Here is a 22,263-nt window from a genome sequence, read left to right on the forward strand (position 1 = left end):
TCTAGAGGTGGGTTAACTTGACGAGGTTACCATATTCAAACAACCCCACTTTGAATTCAACCGTGTTATGCCTAGTACCAGCGTCTTTGCAGCTCTTTAGATGTCTACATTCATGAGCAAAGTCCTAATACCCTCCTTGTCTGCTCTCCCAATTTCCTTGAGTCATTTCAACATTTGTCAGTGTTCACTGTGTCTCAGAATTATTGACTTCTCTAACTGTACAATTTAAAAGAATACCCCTTTGCAAATGATATGGTTTTAGGACTGTCAGTGCGCAGTGTGTGCTGGAGAGGGGACCACATCTTGGTGGGTACTCAGGACAGTGAGATATTCGAGGTGGTGGTGCATGACCGCACCAAGCCTTTCCTCATCATGCAAGGCCATTGTGAAGGAGAGCTCTGGGCCCTGGCGGTGCACCCCACTAAACCCCTCGCCATGACCGGCAGTGATGACCGATCTGTCCGGTACAGAGTCGGCTTTGTCCTCAAATAAAAACAAAATATGTATACAAAACTGCAGATTCTTTAAAGAGAATTACATCTCTGACAAGTTGTGTTTTGACTTTTCCAATATTGTGTAGGATATGGAGCCTGATAGACCATGCTTTAATAGCACGCTGTAATATGGAGGAGCCCATCCGCTGTGCAGCAGTGAGCACTGACGGCATCCACCTGGCACTGGGTATGAAGGATGGCTCCTTCACTGTGCTGAGAGTCAGGTGGGTTATATACACCAGCCAACTGGCATAGATAACTAGCCAAGAAGACAGAGGAATATACTTTAAACTGCTGAAAAGGAACGCCCCAAAGGTATCCCATTGTTAAAGGACATGGGACATGGATTTTTTTTCTGGGTATAATTATGTATAAAGGACATAAGAAATGCCATCTAAATCACTGCAGGGCATCAAAAATGTGAAAATCATCACATCATTCAACTTTTTTATACATCAGCGTAAAACAATGATTCGTTAATTAGCTAGGTGGTCACGTGACCCGTGACGTCACAAAAACTTTCCAAGGAGCCAGCGCTTGGGAATCTAATGTAAACAGGTTACCGAAATGGACACCATCGACAGTGATATTCCCGATGTTTCACAGAGATGTGAAGTTAGACCCTATCAGTTCGAACCGATAGCTGGAAATTCACATGAACATGGATCTTGTCTTTACTCTGACGGGTCAGATGATTCTGAGAGTGAGCGTTCATTCAATCCCCATGAAACTGAAAGCGGTCGGCTCGATAACACATCCTGGTAAGTTAAAAACAATTCTGCTCAAAGGCTAATGATCTGTTGAAAGAAGTATTATTTTTGTATCATACATTGAAAGTTCATCATAGATCTACCTAAAGTCCGTTGCAAGCTAGGTTTTTTTTGCTGATATTTTTCGAGATTGATTGAGATACAATGCTTCCAGAGTCCGAGATGAAAACATTCAAAATGGCGAAACGAGTCAGAATTATGATAATCAATAATTGATACACCCAAAATTATAATACTAATCCTTACCGCATGAGGCCCATGGTAAAACCACACTTCCAGGAGGGGCTGCCGTCTGCCTCCCAAGCCGGCCGAGAGCGCTCCTCGTCGGGCACGGCCAGGCGGGCGAATGCCCTGGTCCGTCCGCCCTGTCTAAAAAATAATGGTACAACTCCGAGTGAAGGTATCAATGCGCTGCCGAAGCATGCAGAAGGTGTTAGTACGCCTGTCATTATAGTGCGGACTTTCCATAGCATAGAAAATCGCCACGTTTCAATTTGTGTAACTGAACTTTGTTTCATGTAACTGGTCATATAAACCTATGTAAACAGGAAAAACGCGGAAGAGTTTGGTCGCATCTAACTACAGCCCCAAAAAATACCATTGGCCATACTGAGCCTAGCTACATTGCTAACAGGAGTGACAGCGCATCTGACTGACTGGGAGGTCGCAATACACCATGATGTTCAATGTACATTAAACACTCTAAAAACGAAACAATTTTCTTGTCATCCAAGACACAAAAACTATTTTGTCGCATTCGTCATCATCACGATTCACACTTCTCCATATTCATCTACCCGCTTGTGCTGTACCCGAAAGTTTTTGTGACGTATGATCACATGACAGCGGCTCTTCCGGTTGTAAAATATGCATATCGGAGCTCGAGCAGAAATGCCATATAAACATCACAAATATAACGATTTTGCTGAATTTAATAGATAATTTTGTATTTGTTGATGCAATTATTTCATATTTTTAATGGAAAGAAACTGATATAGCGTGCATTTATGTTTCATGTCCCATGTCCTTTAAGTAATGGGATAACGTCTATATATTCAGAGCTACTGTCTTCATCAATAACTACTGTATAATAAGATATGTGATATTATTTAATGGAAATATAAGTGTTTCGGTAAGGTTGCCATTATTCAGTCACAATACTGTGCAATGGTAGTAATAGGTTAGATAAGTGAAATAACATGCAGCACTTTTCATAGGGACATGACAGAGGTGGTGCACATCAAAGACCGCAAGGAAGCTATTCATGAGCTAAAGTACTCTCCTGATGGGGCTCACCTGGCCGTGGGCTCCAATGATAACTCGGTAGATATCTACAGTGTGGTGCAGCGCTATAAGAAGGTGGGTGAATGTGTGGGCTCCACCAGCTTCATCACACACATGGACTGGTCCACTGACAGCAAATACCTACAGACCAACGATGGCAGTGGCAAGAGACTATTCTACAGGATGCCCAGTAAGATCAAGACACTCTCTCCTCCTCTATGCACCACTCACGTGATTTATTAGAGCTTCCATACCGTTATGTCTTTGTGGGTCGTTGGGTTTAGTCTGAAACAGAGGTGGACAGTAATGAATTACATTTACTTGAGTACTGTACTTAAATACACTTTTTGAGTATCTGTACTTTACTTGAGTATTATTTTTTTGCAAACTTATGACTTTAACTTCACTACATTTGAAAGACAAATGTCGTACTTTTTTACTCCACTACATTTCTATCCAGGTCCTTGTTGCTCATTACTATGAAGCCGCTTTGAAAGTGGATTTTTTTTTTCTTTTCTTTTCTAAAACGTGATTGGTTTTTTCGCGGTTGACACTGAGACAGCCCATCAGTAATCACTAAGGTCACCTCACGTCCATGGACCGTATAAAATCAAGTTCAGTGATTTCTTAGCATTATTTGAACATGATCAATTGATGGCAGAATGGAAGGAGGCGGTTCTTCTGGGGAAAGGATTAAAGATTTGTTTCGTTTTAAATGTTTGCTTTGTTTGCTTAAAGCAAACCACATCATGGCCTCCAAAAACTCGCCGTCCAACTTGCAGAAGCATATGTAAACGTATGTAAGCATTTTATTCCAAGAGAAAGCTTGCAGTGAGGTTGTGTGTGCTTTTAGAGCTAGTGATAACATTGCAATAGCTATGTATTCTGGCTAGTCAAATGACTTTCTATGGATTTTCCTGCCAAGTTGCCATCGCCTTGTCCACAGCTAACGGTTAAGCCTAGGTCACAACCGGACGTACGATTTTTTGGCCGTGCGATTTTTGGCATTTCCCAAATCACTGCGTTTTTTTTGTTCGTGGAGAAAGACGCACGTTGGCTGTAAGTTTGTCTTGCAACCTGAAAAAAACGTAAGCGCCCGTAAAGTTTGTTTAACATGACAAAGAACCTCTGCGGCCAGTCTACGGCTCGAAAATCAGCACATCACACACGCGCCCTCCGTGCGTTTCTCTTGCTTTTTTTGCACGTAGACCAGCTGTAGGAGCGCGTACGGCCGGTTGTGACCGAGGCTTTACACATAGCTAGTTAACTTGGACACTGTTAGTTAGCATGTAAAAATGGAGTTACGCTAACATGAATAATGTTAACTTATCTGAAGTCCTTTCAGAAATACGTTTTAGCATAATCTTCCCAAATAAACAATGTAGAAATATTTCTTTTCTAGTAACGTTAGCTACCCACTATGATTTCCAGTTTGAAAAGAGTTTGCTAGCATGTCAGGCGGAGCTTCACTGACTAGCTAGCTTAACGTTAAACCGCCATGATGGCACAGCATACGTTCATTTTGTGAATTCACATTTTTGTTTTTGGTAATGTTAACATTGTAGCTTTTGTGACCTTGCATAATTACTATACCTACTACGTATTTTTTACCAGTAGCCAAAGAGAAAAACTAGCTAGCATCTTATTGATGATTCTGCTTGGTTGCAAGTTGTTTCATTTTGTAGCATTCTACCAGGTGTTTATTTTACTACAGGTTCTACAAGCTAGTCAGTAAATCCAGTGGGTTGCTTCAGCGGCATTAGGTTTTGCAAGTTTGGTGGCAGTAACACAATGCGTTGACAAAAAATGTACTTTTAATACTTACGTATTTTTAAAAGCAAGTACTTCAGTACTTTAACTTAAGTAAAAATTTGACTATATGACTTTCACTTGTATCGGAGTAACATTTGACCAGTGGGATCTGTACTTTGACTTAAGTAATGAAGTTGGGTACTTTGTCCACCTCTGGTCTGAAAACAGGTTAATCAGCATTGATTTGTAGCATTATGCTAATAGTAAACGATGTCATTTGATGCAAATAGAAGCTTAGTCATTTATGTACTGTGTTTTTTGTTCAGCTGGGAAGGAGGTGACAAACCGAGAAGAGCTGAAGCTAGTCCAGTGGTCCTCATGGACCTGTGTTCTTGGTCCAGAAGTGAATGGGATATGGCCCAAATACTCTGACATCAATGACATCAACTCTGTAGATGCCAACTTCTCAAATCAAATTTTAGTAACCGCTGATGATTATGGATTAGTTAAATTATTGCGATATCCATGCATAAAGAAAGGTTTGTGTCCTTTAAAGGTTGCTTTTATACCTGGGTTCATTGTTGGTGATTTTATGTCTCTTTGTATCTGAATATGCATTTTGCTTTGTCCTAGGTGCAAAATTCAAAAAATACTTAGGGCACTCTGCACACATAACCAATGTGAGGTGGTCATATGATTATCAATGGGTGATAACTATCGGTGGAGCTGACCATTCAGTGTTCCAGTGGAAATTTATACCTGAAAGGAAGTCAAAAGATACTCTTCATATAGCCCCACAAGGTACAATAATTAAGTAGAACTGTAGCACTGAAAAAAAAATTGCTCTTCATTATTGCTGAATGAATATCTTAAAGATTTGACTGTAATATTTGCATTCCAAACACAAATCCATTCAAATAATTAAAAATTTTCTGTATCACTTAGAAATGTAAATGTTGGAGGGATGCTGCATTGCCCATTTTACATTACAGTATAGTGCACAGTAGTTAATTTTCCTAATGGGCTCATCACAACTAATCTTGGCAGTGCTGTTTCTTAGCCATCAGCATTTCTCATTGTCAGCTTGACTTGTGGGGCTGCTGCTGCAAAATGGAGCAGTTCAATGCAGATAAATGTATAGATTACTCTGAAGAATAAGTCTAAGCTCATTTTTCCTGACTAAACTCATAGAGATGTTGGTAGATTCAAACAGTGAGGAGTCGGATTCTGACCAATCAGATGTACCGGAGTTGGACTCCGAGATTGAGCAAGAAACACAGCTTACGTACCGACGACAGGTCTGTGAAACCATCATTATAAACATAATTTTTGCATAGAAAGAGAGCTGTTCACGGCAAAAAAAAATAAAGACGCTACTCCAGCTGTTTTTATATCCGTGAACGTCTTCTTCAGTTGTGGCACTAAGTGTGGAGAGATTTTATGCCCTGAATATTACATTCTAGGTTTACAAAGAAGATCTACCTCAACTTAAAGAGAAGTACAAAGAAAAGCATCGAGTGGCAGCTATGAAAAAAAGGGAGAGACCTCCAGTCAGTGGACTAAGATTGCACTTTATACATGGGTAAGCTCGCATTCATCCTCGTACTATTAATGCCTTGTGGCAGACAAATGGCGAACCCTATTCAGCAATAGACACTGTCAGATTAATGAATCACTGTGCAGTGTTTTGGCCCTCTGTGCTTTATTTGGCGCTGTGGCTCAGAGTCATTTCACAGTGTCGTCTGTCTGGCTGCATTCTAGTTACCGAGGCTATGACTGCAGGAGTAACCTGTTCTACACTCAGACCGGGGAGATTGTGTACCATGTTGCTGCTGTGGGGGTGGTGTATAACAGACAGCAAAACACACAACGCTTCTACCTGGGCCATGACGATGACATCCTCTGTCTGGCCATTCACCCCATCAAAGATTACGTAGCTACAGGCCAAGTATGCTCATCTAGCTGGATCTTCTCAAATGTTTTAATTAAATCCTAAAATTATGCCACAGTAAGACACAGTCCCAATTATTTCTGCTGTTTGTTCACTTGACTCACCTGAGTTTAATTTTCAATTTATGTCCAGTGTATTATATATATATTTTTTTAAATTAAATCTTTGAGACTCATACACATTTTCATATATTTTTGAACAGGTGGGAAGAGACTCTTCCATACACATCTGGGAGACAGAGTTTTTGAAGCCTCTATCAGTTCTCAAAGGATTCCACCAGTTTGGAGTCTGTACACTTGACTTCTCGGGTACGGTGACTATGAACAGTATTTAGTTTTCATAAACATTATGTATAACAGTGATTCATCGAATCGTCTTTGAATACTAGATTTGCCATTTAGATTCAATTTAAGTACTTAAGTACTTGAACCTATTTTGATTTCATCTAAAAAAGTGTACGACTTTTCAAGAAGTAACAGCTTTAGGAAGCTATTTTAGCTCTAAAATAATACTTTTACTGATGACAAGCAGACACGCTACAGAGACTCTCAGTAATTCTGTTAGACTGTGAGTACTTTGTCTCCTGCCTGCCTGTCTCCTCGCTGGAAATAGCAGCAGACTCTCTGCGTGAGAGAGGAGCATGTGATGTGGAGAAAGGTTGGGCTGAAAAATGATTTAAACTTCATGTACATCATTTTGTTTAGTCATGTGCTCCATGTGTAATACACTGCACATTTTAATTATGCGTGTGACTAAATACTGAATGATGCAAATTCCCTCATGCCTTTACTTCCTGTCATAATGTATTTGTGGTGACATCTTGTTACGTTCATTACATGATAACAAGGCATATATTATATAATGAACTACACTGCTGTGTTAATGTTAGCGTCACTGTTGATCTGTCTGCTCATCTATCTGTCTTTTTAGCGGATGGAAAGCGACTGGCGTCAGTGGGTCTGGATGACAATCACACCATTGTGCTTTGGGACTGGAGGAAAGGAGAAAAGCTCTCAGCTTTCCGGTTAGCCACCTTTTCTCATTATGATCACAGAGCTATGAGAATAGCAAGCGTAAATTGCTAACTTAATTTGTATGCGTCTTGTGCGTATTCAATAGAACAAACATGTCCTGCAGGTCGCAGTATGTTCAACTCTTTGTTTGTGTGGTAATGGGATTGCACTTAATCTATGCATGTGACTTAATCTAGCAGGGATGAGAGTTTTCCGCTTTTCGGCGGATTTCCGCTTTTTCTGAGTAAAAATCGACCTTTTTATATTATGCCAAATACGTTGAGATTTTTTTTTTCATTTATTGAGGGGGGTTGGGGTATGTTCCTTCGCGATACTCAAGCGTAATTTATTCCTACGACTGAATTACGTTTATCGTCGTATTATCGTCGTAGGAATGAATTACGTCGTATTATCATCGTAGGAATGAATTACGTCGTAGGAATGAATTACGAATTATCGTCGTAGGAATGAATTACGCTTGAGTATCACGGAGGAACATACCCCAACCCCCCTCAAAAAATGAAAAAAAAATCTCAGCGTATTACATGTTTACATTTTCGCCATCTTTAGTCTCGCTAAATCTCGTGGTAGAATACGTGTTATCTACAATGTACTTGGCTAAAACATCGATGGCGAGAGCATGATAGCCAATCATAACAGTTCTTACAAAAGTACCCACATCCGTTCTATTTTATCGAAACTTGCAACTTGCAGATGTTCATCGTCGCTGCTCTTCAAAAATACATTTCTCTTTCGTATCGGCTTTTTTTTAAGTTTATCCCATAAACTTAGCATTTGATTGATTTAATACATTGAACGTGTATATGATAGATAGTCAGTAAATCTGAATTAATGCTGACAGTTTTGAAAACTTAAATATTTCAAAAGGCTTTTTGAAGAAATCATATGCAACTAATGAGGACATAGGGAGAAAAGGTCAGTCACCCTAAGAAATTTTATTTAATATATGAACATTTTGATAATTAATAGAACTTAAGTTTAATGTGAATTTAGTTTGTCATTTTTGTTGATCGTGAATTATAACCATACCCTTGAATGTAGAATGTGATTTTATTTTGAATTCAAACAATACTTCTATTGATTTGAAACATATTTTCATGTAAATATATAAAAAAAGTCAACAGATTTTTTTTATCTACTACAGCTCAGATTGCAGGAAAAGTGGTTTGTAAGGCCTTATTTTTCAAAATTTTATTTTGAATTCAAACAATACTCCTATTGATTTGATACACATTTTCATGTAAGTATATAAAAAAGACAGATATTTTTTTATCTACTACAGCTCAGATTGCAGGAAAAGTGGTTTGTAAGGCCTTATTTTTCAAAATTTTCTTGGGGGGGGTATCCCTCCCAGACTCCCCTGTTGGCTTCGTTTTCTGCTTTTTTGATGACCACCCACTCTCATCCCTGATCTGTTTAAAAAAACTAATTCAGAGTGCTCTCCTTTTTTTAAATCCATTTTGATGTTGTCACACACAAGAAGAGGTAGACAAGGATGCAGGTTCAGTTCTTTACTAATATCAAATGAAGGCAAACAGATCCAAATCTGCAGTCATAGTTCAGGGTCAGAAATAGACATAGGGTCAAGCAATCAGCAAACGGGTCAAAATAGGCAGGACAATAAACACTAACCAAAGAACCAGAGTGAGAGTCAAAATCCAGAATAGCAAACTTGATATAACTAGGGCTTGGCAAGGTCAGACGGTACAGTACATAGCGATTGACGTACTGAGCGATTGCTTCAGAATGAGTGTGTGTGCAAGCGCCTTAAGTGTTTTTGGGTTGTGATGAGTGACAAATGTGCATGTTTAAAAGTCAGGTGAGCTTGAACGTGAGGGCTGACCGGATTTGTAGTTCGTGGTGGCCATATTTGTATGCCGTGAGAAATTGGAAACAGAGTCCAGAGTGGATTCCGGTGCTGATGTGAAAGATTTTGTCATGTAGTGCATGCCCAGATTTCTGACCTTAATTTGCATGAAAAGTGATTTTTATAAAACCTACATGAGATAACCCAAATTATTTTCCATTAACATACTGTTACAATTTCCATTACCTTAATATTACAGTCACAGTAACATATATATATATATATATATTTTTTTTTTTTGCTTCATTCCTGTATAGCCCATTCTTTCTTATAGCCCATTCTGCCTCAGTCAGACACGGTGGTTAACTTGCTGTTCTATTTCACATGATGAATGTGGAGAGCTGAGACTCAGTGCTTATTCATGAGCCATTAAACCAGGAAATAACCCTTCTAATCCTCCTGTCATAACACACTCAGCAGTCCCAGCTTAGTAATTATAGGTCAGTCAAAAGTATATTTAACCTATCAGGCATTACTGTCTTTTTCATTGCTCCTGAAAATAGCATCTGTTCCAAGGCTGTACTAGTAATTGTTTTCATGTGATGCATCTATTAATAGTAAATGTTTTGCTGGGAATTCTGAATATGATGCGTTAATATAATTAAATTTTCAAGGTGCAGAATAGTGTTTTAAAACAATTTTACTACTCCTTACCCATTTTTTTTTTAATTATCTCAGTAGTATAGCAGCTCATGACTGGGCTACATCACAGGGCTCTGGTAAGGGTTGAGAGGGGGTGGATGTAAATAGGCTCTGACAGTGTAGCCACTGCTCAGTGCTCTGCCTGCTCTGCGACAGGGCCTAATGTGGGGTGTGAGACAGCAATCTCTGTTCTCTCAGCTTCACATGTTTCTCTTGGTGGCTGGGACTCAGACAGTGAAAATGGCCCAGAAGACTGCTCAGTTACAGCCAAACTATGGCTCCCGTGAACTTTTAAACTTCTCCGTTATGACAGGGAGCAGATTTATTCTGTGACTTTATTGAAACTGGCAGTTGCATGTGAAGGTATGTGCCTAATGTTATGAAAGTTTGTCTTAGTGTTCTGTGATGTGTCTTTGAAGTCTTTCTCCGTTTCTTTTTACAGGGGGAGCAAGGACAAGATATTTGTTGTTAAAATCAATCCATATATGCCTGATAAGCTCATTACTGCTGGGGTAAAGCACTTGAAGTTCTGGCATAAAGCAGGTAAGACAAATTTGTTTTGCACTAAAGGCAAATGAACTGGCATAATTATTATATTGAAATATGTAATATAGTACTATATTTGCAGAAGATATTTTTAGCATGCTTCTGTGCTATCATAGGTGGCGGTCTGATTGGGAAGAAGGGCAGCATCGGGAAGACCGAGACCATGATGTGTGCAGTATACGGCTGGACAGAGGAGATGGTGTTCTCTGGGACATGCACTGGAGATATCTGCATCTGGAGGGACATGTTCCTAGTAAAGACAGTTAAAGCTCATGACGGACCAGTCTTCAGCATGCATGCTCTTGAAAAGGTACTAGAGAGCATGCGTGAGAGAATTGGCGGCATGAATGTTGATGATCACATTTGAAGTGGTAATCTCTGAAAGTTTTATTGAAAACGACATGCAGGAGCTGTCGTGATTTATTAGTGGTGTAGTAATGAACAATGGTTTTCATTGTCCCTACACATAGGGTTTTGTGACTGGTGGGAAAGATGGCATAGTCGCTCTGTGGGATGACACATTTGAGAGGTGCCTCAAGACATATGCTATCAAGAGATCTGTTCTTGCCCCAGGGTCCAAAGGTGAGTCTGTGATTCATAGCACCTCTTAGCAATGACCTGCACAGCCTAGGAAAATTATTCTATATTGCATCTCATGATGAATCCTCAATGTGTAGGATTATTATTGGAAGATAACCCCTCCATTCGTGCCATATCTCTGGGACATGGACACATACTTGTAGGAACAAAGAATGGAGAGATTCTGGAGGTGGACAAAACTGGGCCTATCACTCTCTTAGTCCAGGTATAGAGCTATGCATAGCTATGTCTCCCTCATTCTACTAATTAGCACATCTTAATCATTGTCGAAATATCAAGAGCACATTTTCTTATTTTATATATCACAGTAGGTATGAAATTATATATAAAAGGTATAAAATATACTGTATATAAAATGGGGCGGCACGGTGGTGTAGTGGTTAGCGCTGTCGCCTCACAGCAAGAAGGTCCGGGTTCGAGCCCCGTGGCCGACGAGGGCCTTTCTGTGCGGAGTTTGCATGTTCTCCCCGTGTCCGCGTGGGTTTCCTCCGGGTGCTCCGGTTTCCCCCACAGTCCAAAGACATGCAGGTTAGGTTAAGTGGTGACTCTAAATTGACCGTAGGTGTGAATGTGAGTGTGAATGGTTGTCTGTGTCTATGTGTCAGCCCTGTGATGACCTGGCGACTTGTCCAAGGTGTACCCCGCCTTTCGCCCGTAGTCAGCTGGGATAGGCTCCAGCTTGCCTGCGACCCTGTAGAACAGGATAAAGCGGCTAGAGATAATGAGATGAGATGACACACAGTTCTTTAGAGATATCTCAGAATAGTGTAATAACGAAAAAACACCCAGTGAGACGCAGTTCCATGAATGGAAACCCCTTGTTGATTAGAGAGATCAACAGAGATTGACCAGTCTGGTTGGAGCTCACAGAAAGGCTACAGGAACTCAGATAACCACTCTGAACAATTGTGGTGAGCAGAAAAGCATCTCAGAATACACAACACGTTGAACCTTGAGGCAGATGGGCGACAACAGCAGAAGACCATGTCGGGTTCCACTTCTGTCAGCCAAGAACAGAAAGCTGTGGGCACAGACTTTCACAAACTGGACAGTTGAAGACTGGAAAAATATAGCCTGGTCTAATGAATCTAGGGCAGGGTTTGGCACAAACCATCAATCCATGGACTCAGCCTGCCTTGTGTCAACAATACAATCTAATGAATCCAGCAGAATACCTTTTGGGATGTGAGAGAACAGGAGATTTGCAGCATGAAAGTGCACCTGAAAAATCTGCAGGAATTCCATGGTGCCATCATGTCAACATGGACCAGAATTTCAAAGGAATGTTTCCAACATCTGGTGGAATCCATGCCACAATGAATTGAGGCTGTTTTGAGAACAGTATTAGTATGGTGTTCCTAATAAAGTACTCAGTGAGTGTATAAACCTGGGCATTGAACTGTTTAAGTAATTTATTGTCCTGATCGACTGAGTACAGCTCTTCCACACAGACAGTTACTGTGTGCCTAGAATGAATGAGGATCATGTATGGTATATGTTATAATTAACACATACATGTAAGTGCCCAGAGTAAATCTAAGACGTACACTGAATGACATCACAGCTCAAATAATACAGTTTGCTTGTCAGGACATCCCAACATCATCGTTAGTATTTTATTCACATTCTGCTAGATTGTGATAGTGTTATTTAGGTTCTGACTGGAAAGGCTGTTTTGGGGCAGGCAGGTGTTTCTGTGGCGAGGTCCTAACAGATATACTTTCTAGGGCTTCCAAAGTGTTTCAGTTCTATTTTAGAAAGAAAGAAAGAAAGAAAGAAAGAAAGAAAGAAAGAAAGAAAGAAAGAAAGAGAAAATATGCCATAAACATGAGTATGGATCTCTAAGATAACTACTGCAGTACTAACCCATGTTTATTAAGGAGTTTTAGTCAGCAGATCAACGACAGCTCTCTAGCCATGTCAGCATCATCTTTTGACTGTTTTGTTGTTATTCATCAAGAAGAAGAAAAAATACACCTTTCAATGCTATTTCAAGTAGATTGTTCAATAGGTCTCTAGAGACTTGGTTGTGTGTTCAAACTGTGTCTTAATGTGTTACGTTCTGTTCAGACCAAGCCACTGCTTTCAACCTGTATTCCGAAAAGTATTGTAGAGCCTCATGGCTCATTATCGCGGGGGATATAGAAACGGGTTCCGTCCGTCTGTCTGTCTGGTCACGTTTTCGTTTCCGGGCCATATCTTTAAAACTACTGAAGAAATCCCCATGAAACTTTGTATACATATCAAGTAACATGTAAACTGGTGCCTTTTGCTATTTTGGATTTTTGAAAAAAAAAAATTCTAATTTTTACATAAAAAATAGATTTTGACTTAGTTTCTAAGAGCAATGTTTGTTTCTGGAGCATATGTCCAAAACTATTCATGATTCGAATTTGAAACTTGGTATACATGTTAACAAGGTGATGTAGATGCGTCTTTTCATACTAAGAAATTTGAGAAATTTTAATTTTTCATGTTTCCATGGAAACAATTTCAGACTTAGTCTCTCAGGTTAGTCTTAGGGGTAGGTTTTGTTTCTGGAGCAGAACTTGAAAACTATGTTTGTTAGTTAGTTAGTTAGTTAGCTAGCTAGCTAGCTAAGTTAGTTAGTTAGTTAGTTAGTTAGTTAGTTAGTTAGTATGTATGTATGTATGTATGTATGTATGTATGTATGTAATGTATGTATGTAATGTATGTATGTAATGTATGTATGTAATGTATGTATGTAATGTATGGTTTATTTGATAGGGAGAGATACATATCATGCAGGCTGTACAACAGCCTAACAGTAGGCATCATAGCATTTATAGCCATAGGCTAATTTCCAATGCCCGTCCCTAGAAGGGCTTTTAAAATAAAAAAAAACTATTTATTTTTATTTTAAAGAGCAGCCTATCCATTCATCCAGGCCATTCATTCAATCTAAAATACAGCCAATATACATAACTAACCATATGTCAATGTCCACCCACGTATCCATTCATCCACTAAATATAAAATTAGTAAAATTAAAAAAAATGGTCAGACATTACCTACCTTTCTTTACACCTGCTATACATAATAAACATACTACGGTATGGTATGGTCTTGAAAGTTGGTATATGTGTTGATTTAAGTAATATATATGTGCCTTTTGAAACTAAGAAATGTGAGAAATTTTCATTTTTAGCTCACCTGGACCAAAGGTCTGGTGGGCTTACAGTGCCTTGAAAAAGTATTCATACCCCTTGAACTTTTTCACGTTTTTCCACCTTACAACCACGAACTTAAAAGTTTTTTATTGAGATTTTATGTGATAGACCAACACAGAGTAGCACATAATTGTGAAGTGAAACGAAAATGATAAATGGTCTTCAAAATTTTAAATAAATAAAAATCTGAAAAATGTGATGTGCATTAGTATTCAGCCCCCCTGCATCAATACTTTGTAGAGCCACCTTTTGCTGCAACTACAGCTGCAAGTCTTTTGTGGTATGTCTCTACCAGCTTTGCACATCTAGACACTGAAATTTTTGCCCATTCTTCTTTGCAAAATAGCTCAAGCTCAGCCAGATTGGATGGAGAGCGTCTGTGAACAGCAATTTTCAAGTCTTGCCACAGAGGCTCAATGGGATTTAGGTCTGGACTTTGACTGGGCCATTCTAACACATGAATATTCTTTGATCTAAACCATTCCATTGTAGCTCTGGCTGTATGTTTAGGGTCATTGTCTTGCTGGAAGGTGAATCTCCTTCCCAGTCTCAAGTCTTTTGCAGCCTCCAATAGGTTTTCTTCCAGGATTGCCCTGTATTTAGCTCCATCCATCTTCCCATCAACTCTGACCAGCTTCCCTGTCCCTGCTGAAGAAAAGCATCCCCATAGCATGATGCTGCCACCACCATGTTTCACAGTGGGGATGGTGTGTGCAGGGTGATAAGCAGCGTTAGTTTTCCGCCACACATAGCGCTTTGTATTTACTGTAGGCCAAAAAGTTCAACTTTGGTCTCATCTGACCAAAGCACCTTCTTCCACATGCTTGCTGTGTCCCCTACATGGCTTCTGGCAAACTGCAAACGGGACTTCTTATGCCTGTCTTTCAACAATAGCTTTCTTCTTGCCACTCTTCCAAAAAGGCCAGATTTGTGGAGTGTATGACTTATACGTAGTTGTCCTGTGCACAGATTCTCCCACCTGAGCTGTGGATTTCTGCAGCTCCTCCAGAGTGATCATGGGCCTCTTGGCTGCTTCTCTGACCAGTGCTCTCCTTGCTCGCTCTGTCAGTTTAGGTGGATGGCCATGTCTTGGTAGGTTTGCAGTTTTGCCATACTTTTTCCATTTTTGAATGATGGATTGAACAGTGCTTCTTGAGATGTCCAGAGCTTGGGATATTTTTTTTTTTATAACCTAACCCTGCTTTAAACTTCTCCAGAACTTTATCCCTGACCTGTCTGGTGAGTTCTTTGGTCTTCATGATGCTGTTTGTTCTTCAGTGTTCTCTAACAAACCACTGAGGCCTTCACAGAACAAGTGTAATGCTGAGAGTAAATTACACACAGTAGGACTCTATTAACTAATTAGATGACTTCTGAAGGCAATTGATTGCACTAGATTGTATTTAGAGGTATCAGAGTACAGGGGGCTGAATATTAATGTTCACCACATTTTTCAGATTTTTATTTGTTTAAAATTTTGAAGACCATTTATCATTTTTGTTTCACTTCACAATTATGTGCTACTCTGTGTTGGTCGATCACATAAAATCTCAATAAAAAACTTTTAAGTTTGTGGTTGTAAGGTGGAAAAATGTGAAAAAGTTCAAGGGGTATGAATACTTTTGCAAGGCACTGTATGCCATGGGCTGCTGAGGTCAGTGTAAAGAGGTAGGGTTGGTTTCCTGCAGCAGAACTTGAAAAATGTGACAAATAATATCTTGAAACTTGGTTATAGTTGGTATATAGGGCAGGGGATATAGTTGACTCTGTCTTCTTGTTGTTATATGCTAGAGAGTACATCACTTTGAACTCTGTCTTTACCATGCAACTACAGTATGATCAATATGCTGCAGTGATTTTGGTAACGCAGCACTAACTGTTGCAGTGAGAGAGTATGTTATATAAGGGCATTAATCATAGGTTGTGCTAACTGAACTGAAGTGTGTCACCTGTTTTGGGGGACCAGGGTCATATGGAAGGAGAAGTGTGGGGTTTAGCCACTCACCCTCACCTGCCGCTGTGTGCCACTGTGAGTGATGACAAGACCCTGCGTATATGGGACCTCTCTCCCAGCCATTGCATGCTTGCTGTGCGCAAACTCAAGAAGGGTAGGCTGGAGCTTTCTTTTATCTACGATAAAAGCTTTAGTGAATGCTGTATCTAACCAGTACTGCAATAGTTTATATTCATAGGGAGCATGGAATCATGAGTAATTTAATAAGCCTGATGTTTGAATGTAACCAAAATTATAATTTTAGTGCATCAAAATATGCTCTTAAAAATGCCAATTATTCTTAAAAGCATATTGATTTCTTGAAGGCAGAGGCACTTCAGAAACTTTCTGTAGCAAAACAGTCAGTGACATTTAATTTTTATGCCGCACAATAAACAGTCTTGAAAGAAGGATCGACCAAAGCAGCTTAATCAAATTATTGTTAGAAGATCATCTTTGAACTGTCATCTCTGTAGAATTAGATAAGGTATTGATTTTCACTTCCCTAGCAACAAATCTGGTTTCTTCACATTCTACGCTTAGCACTTGCAGGATGCTTTATTGTTACTGGCTCTCCAAAAGCCTTAAACAATTGAAAAATCCATTATCGTTGTTAGTACTTGAAGCCAGAAAGTGGTGATTAGCATGTAGTGACTGTGTTTGTTTAACTGCAGGTGGTCGCTGTTGCAGTTTCTCTCCGGATGGCAAGGCTCTTGCAGTAGGGCTAAACGATGGTAGCTTCCTCATTGTTAATGCAGACACTCTGGAGGACCTGGTGTCATTCCACCACCGCAAGGACATCATCTCCGATATCCGCTTCTCTCCTGGTAAGTCGGCACACTGGAGCTGGCATACAGACGCATCATACTGAGTCCTGATTCTGTTCTAAGGTGAGCCACAAATAGTGTCTGTCAGGGTTTGAATTTGCAAATAGAGGCCCTGTCAGCCTGCAAGACATTCAAAAGTGCAAAAAGTTCAAAATAAGACTAGGATTTGCAAAGTAACAAGGAAAGTTTTCAGACTGACTGGATTACACAGGATGAAATTTGACAGTTTGGGGTGACATACATAACGTGATAGTATGCGATCGTCAAATTCAAAAACAAGTTGAATTTTTCCTTTGACAAATTGTGATTTAGACAATTAGAGTTAAAATTTAGCATGGTAAGAGAATGATGAGAATGAGTTAGAGCTGACAAATGGGTCCACCTGCCACAGGTGCAGGGAAATATTTGGCAGTAGCCTCAGGTGACACCTTTGTGGATATATACAACGTGATGAGCAGTAAGAGAGTGGGTGTATGCAAAGGCTCCATGAACTACATCACTCACCTGGACTGGGACAAAAGAGGTAAGCAAAACTAAGCTATAGACATGAATAATATAGTCGAAATAGGTGTTACTGAATATCAGTGCAAACTTAGACTGTTGTACTATTTATGTGTTGTATCTTTGTTTGTTTGCTTGCTTTTATGTATTTTTCCCTCAAACTGACTCTTTTGTAGGCTTTGTACTGTGAGTCTTTATAATAGCTATGCCTTCTATCACCAGGGAAGCTTTTGCAGGTCAACACTGCATCTAAGGAGCAGCTATTTTTTGAGGCCCCTTGTGGGAAGAAGCAAGCCATTCCTGCCATAGAGGTGAGAGATGCTCAAAGTATTGTTGTGGTTACTGTAACTTGCTCTTATCTCAGGTCTAAATGGAGTAAGGGCAAGAACATGGCCCACTTTTCATTTGCGTGGGTCTAAATTTGGAGACAAGGAATTGGGCTGCACTTAAGATCATTAGTGCATTATCACAGGAACGTACCTTGCTGGCTTGTATTTGTGAAAGCCTTTAATTTTAATCCATGTGCTGTGTCCATATCCAGGTGGAGAAGATTGAGTGGAGCACATGGACATGTGTGTTGGGGAGCTCCTGTGAGGGAATCTGGCCAGTGGTTAGCGAGGTTGCTGAGGTAACAACAGCATGTCTTAGCAACGACAGACAAGTGCTGGCGACAGGCGATGACCTTGGCTATGTAAAGCTCTTCAGGTATCCTGTTAAGGTAAGAATGATTCATGCTCAATAAAATACTTGGGAGGTTCTGGATCATTTGGTTGAACTCAAAACGTATTTTTGTACAGTTCAGTTAATGTTTTAGGTTAGGTTGTTAGATTATCAAGCACCGGTTTTGTTTGTGTTGTAAAACCTATTGATTTTACTTTACTTGTATTTGCCTTAATGATAATTTAATTGTGTTAAATGTTCTCTAATATTAATCAGGGAAAATATGTGAAGTTCAAGCGATATGTGGCCCACAGCACCCATGTGACCAATGTGCGCTGGACACATGATGATTCTCTGCTGGTGACGGTGGGTGGAGCTGACACATCTCTGATGATTTGGAGCCATGACACCGAGGGCTGTCGGGAGGTGCGCCAATGTGATAGTGAGGAATCCGACATTGAGAGTGAGGATGATGGGGGTGAGAGAAACACACTGAATTCTATATGTTATAACTATATGTAATAGCTATAATTACAATATTATCCTCATCTCGTCTCATTATCTCTAGCCGCTTTATCCTGTTCTACAGGGTCGCAGGCGAGCTGGAGCCTATCCCAGCTGACTACGGGCGAAAGGCGGGGTACACCCTGGACAAGTCGCCAGGTCATCACAGGGCTGACACTTAGACACAGACAACCATTCACACCTACGGTCAATTTAGAGTCACCAGTTAACCTAACTTGCATGTCTTTGGACTGTGGGGGAAACCGGAGCATCCGGAGGAAACCCACGCGGACATGGGGAGAACATGCAAAATCCGCACAGAAAGGCCCTCGCCGGCCACGGGGCTCGAACCCGGACCTTCTTGCTGTGAGGCGACAGCGCTAACCACTACACCACCGTGCCGCCCACAATATTATCCTTTTCATCATTATTTAAAAAGACATTCTATACGAAGCTTGTCCTGCTCTAAAAGAGAGGAGCACATTTGAACCCACTAAATTGTTTTTTCAGTGAAAAGACTTGTGTTCTGTCTTGCTGGGTGAAGCGTCATCTCAGCTCTCTGTGCTCTCTGTCTTTGCGCTCCTTGCAGGGTACGATAGCGATGTGACTCGAGAGAATGAGATCAACTATGTAATCAAGGCCTTATCTACCAATATGAGAGCCATGGCAGGGGTAAAGCCCCACTTACAGCAAAAGGAACCTTCAGCAGATGAAAGGTATGTCATTTCAGTTGCGGTTGCTAATATGAAAGTCCTTGTACAACCATATCTTCAAAACTTAAGATACGTCGTCTATAGTATTTTTATATATATATATATATAGTCCTGTGCAAAAGTCTTAGGCACATTCAAAGAAATGCTGTAAAGCAAAGCTGCTTTTAAAAATAATGAAATTAAATCTTTCTGCATTAAAAAAAAATCTAATATAACGAGCAGTAGACAGTACTAAAATAAACAAAGTCACTATTTCGTATGGCAACCTTTTTCTTTTTAAAAATGCATCAGTAGTTTCAGGTATGATTTACAGAGTCTTATGAGGAAATTGGCTGGTTAAGTTTTACTGAGCATCATGGAGAATTTGCCACACTTTGTCAAACTGACTCCTGTTTTTGCAGGTAATGGCAGCCTTCATAGTTTTTTGTCTGAAAAGTCGTCTCTTATGTAATATATTGCTTTCGTGACTGACATACAAACATTTTTATATATGTGGCGCCCCCATACACACGCAAGCTGTTTAGCTGACTACGCCACCCCTTGGTTTATTATAAACATTAACTGAAGGCCTGAGTTTATGCATTGCACTGCTGCCACATGAATGATTGATAACTGGTACAGGAGAAAAGATATGTGTAGAATTTTGATACATGTGCCTTTTTTATATTTTCTAGCCTCAATTTTTTTTCTAGCCAGGGACCCCTTAAACTGTAAAATAAATTCCACTACAGATTTATCACAAGAACATGATTTCAATGTGTACAGTAATAATGTGCATTAATAATAATATTAATAGTATTAATGTGTAAAAAATAATGTGTCTAATTATTAGAGCCGTAGAGCTTTTTATTCTTGAACCTTCCACTGAAGGAACACATTAGTTGAGTGATTAGTTGAAGATTGTTTGGACTAAACCAAAGGGGCCATTGAATCTCCTAATAGCTGTAAGAACTCAATAAAATGTAATGACTTTGATATTGATGGGTTCTGATTACTATCTCCCTCCTGAAATTAAAAAAAAAAAAACCTCATGGTCCCAACTTTGAAAACACTGTTTTATTCAATGCACCATATAAGATGTATCTTATAATAATAAAATGTATAGTGTGTGTGTGTGTGTGTGTGTGTGTGTGTATATATATATATATATATATATATTATCTACTATTAAAAAAACTCTTTAGCCCTATTTTGTAAAGTAATTCATCCTATGTACAAAATGATTGTTATTTTTAGTAATTTTTTTAATTAATAATGTACTGTGTTCTTGGGATTCTTTTGTTATAAGTTTTGTCAAACCTGAAGACAAACTTCATACTATACTGCCCTGCCAAAAAAAAAAAAATTGTGCACACTAATATTTGGTTGGAACACCTTTAGCTTTGACTGCAGTATTCATTCTCTGTGGCATTGTTTCCATAAACTTATGCACCGTCACAACATTTATTTCAGTTCAGAGTTGTATTGATTTTTCACTGAGATCTTGTGTTGATGATGGGGGTCAAACCACTGCGTAAAATCTTCTCCAGCACATCCCAAAGACTTTCAATGGGGTTAAGGTCAGGACTCTGTAGTGGCCAGTTCATGTGTGAAAATGATTCCTCATGCTTCCTGAACCACTGTTTCACAATCTGAGCCCTAATTTTGTGCCCGTACCATCAGGGAAGAAAAAAATCCATTGATGTGATAACCTGATCATTCGGTACATTCAGGTTGTCAGCTGACTTCATTTTATTGCCCCATATCATTGCTGAGTCTTGACCTGACCAACTGAAGCAACCACAGATCATAACACTTCCTTCAGAGGCTTGTACAGTGGGCACCATGCATGATGGGTACATCACTTCATGCGCTTCATGAGGAATAGGGTAAATCTGGACTCATCAGACCACATGACCTTTTTCCATTGCTCCAGAGTCCAATCTTTATGCTCCTTAGCAAAAATCCTTAGCCCCTTAGCCTTTTTGTCTGATTAGTCTCACTAACAAGTGGTTTTCTTATGGCCACACAGCTGTTTAGTCCCAATCCTGTGAGTTCTCATCACATTGTGAACGTGGAAATGCTCTTAATTTCACTATTAAACATAGCCATGAGTTCTACTGTCAATTATTTTCATGACTCGACTTCACCAAACATTTAAGTGATCTATGATCATGGTCAGTCAGGATCTTTTTCCGACCACATTTTTTCCACGAAGGTGATGGTTCACCATTATCTTTCCAGGTTTGAATAATGCATTGAGCAGTTCTTAACCCAATTCCAGTCATTTCAGCAGTCTCCTTAGTTGCTTTCTTTGCTTGATGCAGGTCAATAATTTGACTCTTTTGAAACACAGTAACATCTTTTCCATGAGCACTTCCAGCGTGTTTGTTTAAGAAATAAGAAGCTACTCACTGCATCAGTTAGAGTTAAAAGAATTGTTGCCAGCTGAAACACAGTAATCACTGCAGTAATTATCCAATCAAAGGCTCTTGTGCATTTGCTTATTTAAATCCAAATGATGACCTTTTTTTTTTTTGGCCCAGGCAGTGTATATCAAGATGAGTACAATTCACATACAGAAAACTTGCAGTTCTACAGTTACATCTTGAGAATTCAATAGACATTGATTATTCTCTTTCAGAGTTTATGTAACTGCAGGGATTTTACTGCACGCCAGTCTTTACTGCTGTCGGGTTTCCCAGTGACCACTGACCAGCATCACTGTAAAAAATCTTCACATCAATTAATCATGTGGTCATTTTATGATATTTGGATAAGAACATATTGTCTTTCAGCATCATCTCTTATCTATCATTTCCAAGATGAGAAATCGGATTCTTTTTAAATCTGAAATTAGATGTCAGGTCTGAGTATTGATCAGTTGTTTAGTTGGCTCTAATTAAAGGATGTTTTGTAATTGAAAGTCATTTTAATGACCAAGAGTAGTGTTTC

General features: G+C 39.5%; 1 protein-coding gene across 6 annotated transcripts in view; it reads left to right on the forward strand.

The window, feature by feature from the left end:
• eml5 (EMAP like 5) overlaps positions 1–22,263 on the forward strand; it is a 107,342-nt gene that overhangs the window by 64,913 nt on the left and 20,166 nt on the right. For 5 of the 6 annotated variants that reach the window (XR_009655648.1, XR_009655649.1, XM_060934231.1 and 2 more), the window contains exons 7-27: positions 263–464; positions 581–718; positions 2,482–2,738; positions 4,627–4,839; positions 4,934–5,101; positions 5,492–5,598; positions 5,764–5,882; positions 6,062–6,248; positions 6,454–6,559; positions 7,182–7,275; positions 10,237–10,337; positions 10,457–10,650; positions 10,811–10,922; positions 11,018–11,145; positions 16,098–16,239; positions 16,799–16,951; positions 17,343–17,474; positions 17,675–17,763; positions 17,994–18,170; positions 18,389–18,590; positions 19,206–19,332. Coding sequence is in view for 4 of the 6 variants with exons in the window: in XM_060934231.1 (XP_060790214.1) it covers positions 263–464; positions 581–718; positions 2,482–2,738; positions 4,627–4,839; positions 4,934–5,101; positions 5,492–5,598; positions 5,764–5,882; positions 6,062–6,248; positions 6,454–6,559; positions 7,182–7,275; positions 10,237–10,337; positions 10,457–10,650; positions 10,811–10,922; positions 11,018–11,145; positions 16,098–16,239; positions 16,799–16,951; positions 17,343–17,474; positions 17,675–17,763; positions 17,994–18,170; positions 18,389–18,590; positions 19,206–19,332 (3,148 nt within the window). In the remaining 2 variants the exon portion in view is untranslated. Of the gene's footprint in view, positions 1–262; positions 465–580; positions 719–2,481; positions 2,739–4,626; positions 4,840–4,933; positions 5,102–5,491; positions 5,599–5,763; positions 5,883–6,061; positions 6,249–6,453; positions 6,560–7,181; positions 7,276–10,236; positions 10,338–10,456; positions 10,651–10,810; positions 10,923–11,017; positions 11,146–16,097; positions 16,240–16,798; positions 16,952–17,342; positions 17,475–17,674; positions 17,764–17,993; positions 18,171–18,388; positions 18,591–19,205; positions 19,333–22,263 lie in introns of those variants that run through there. The other variant, XM_060934230.1, reaches the window with a different exon arrangement.

The sequence above is a fragment of the Neoarius graeffei genome, chromosome 11 (genome assembly GCF_027579695.1).
Source record: "Neoarius graeffei isolate fNeoGra1 chromosome 11, fNeoGra1.pri, whole genome shotgun sequence".
In the NCBI taxonomy this organism is placed as follows: Eukaryota; Metazoa; Chordata; class Actinopteri; order Siluriformes; family Ariidae; genus Neoarius; species Neoarius graeffei.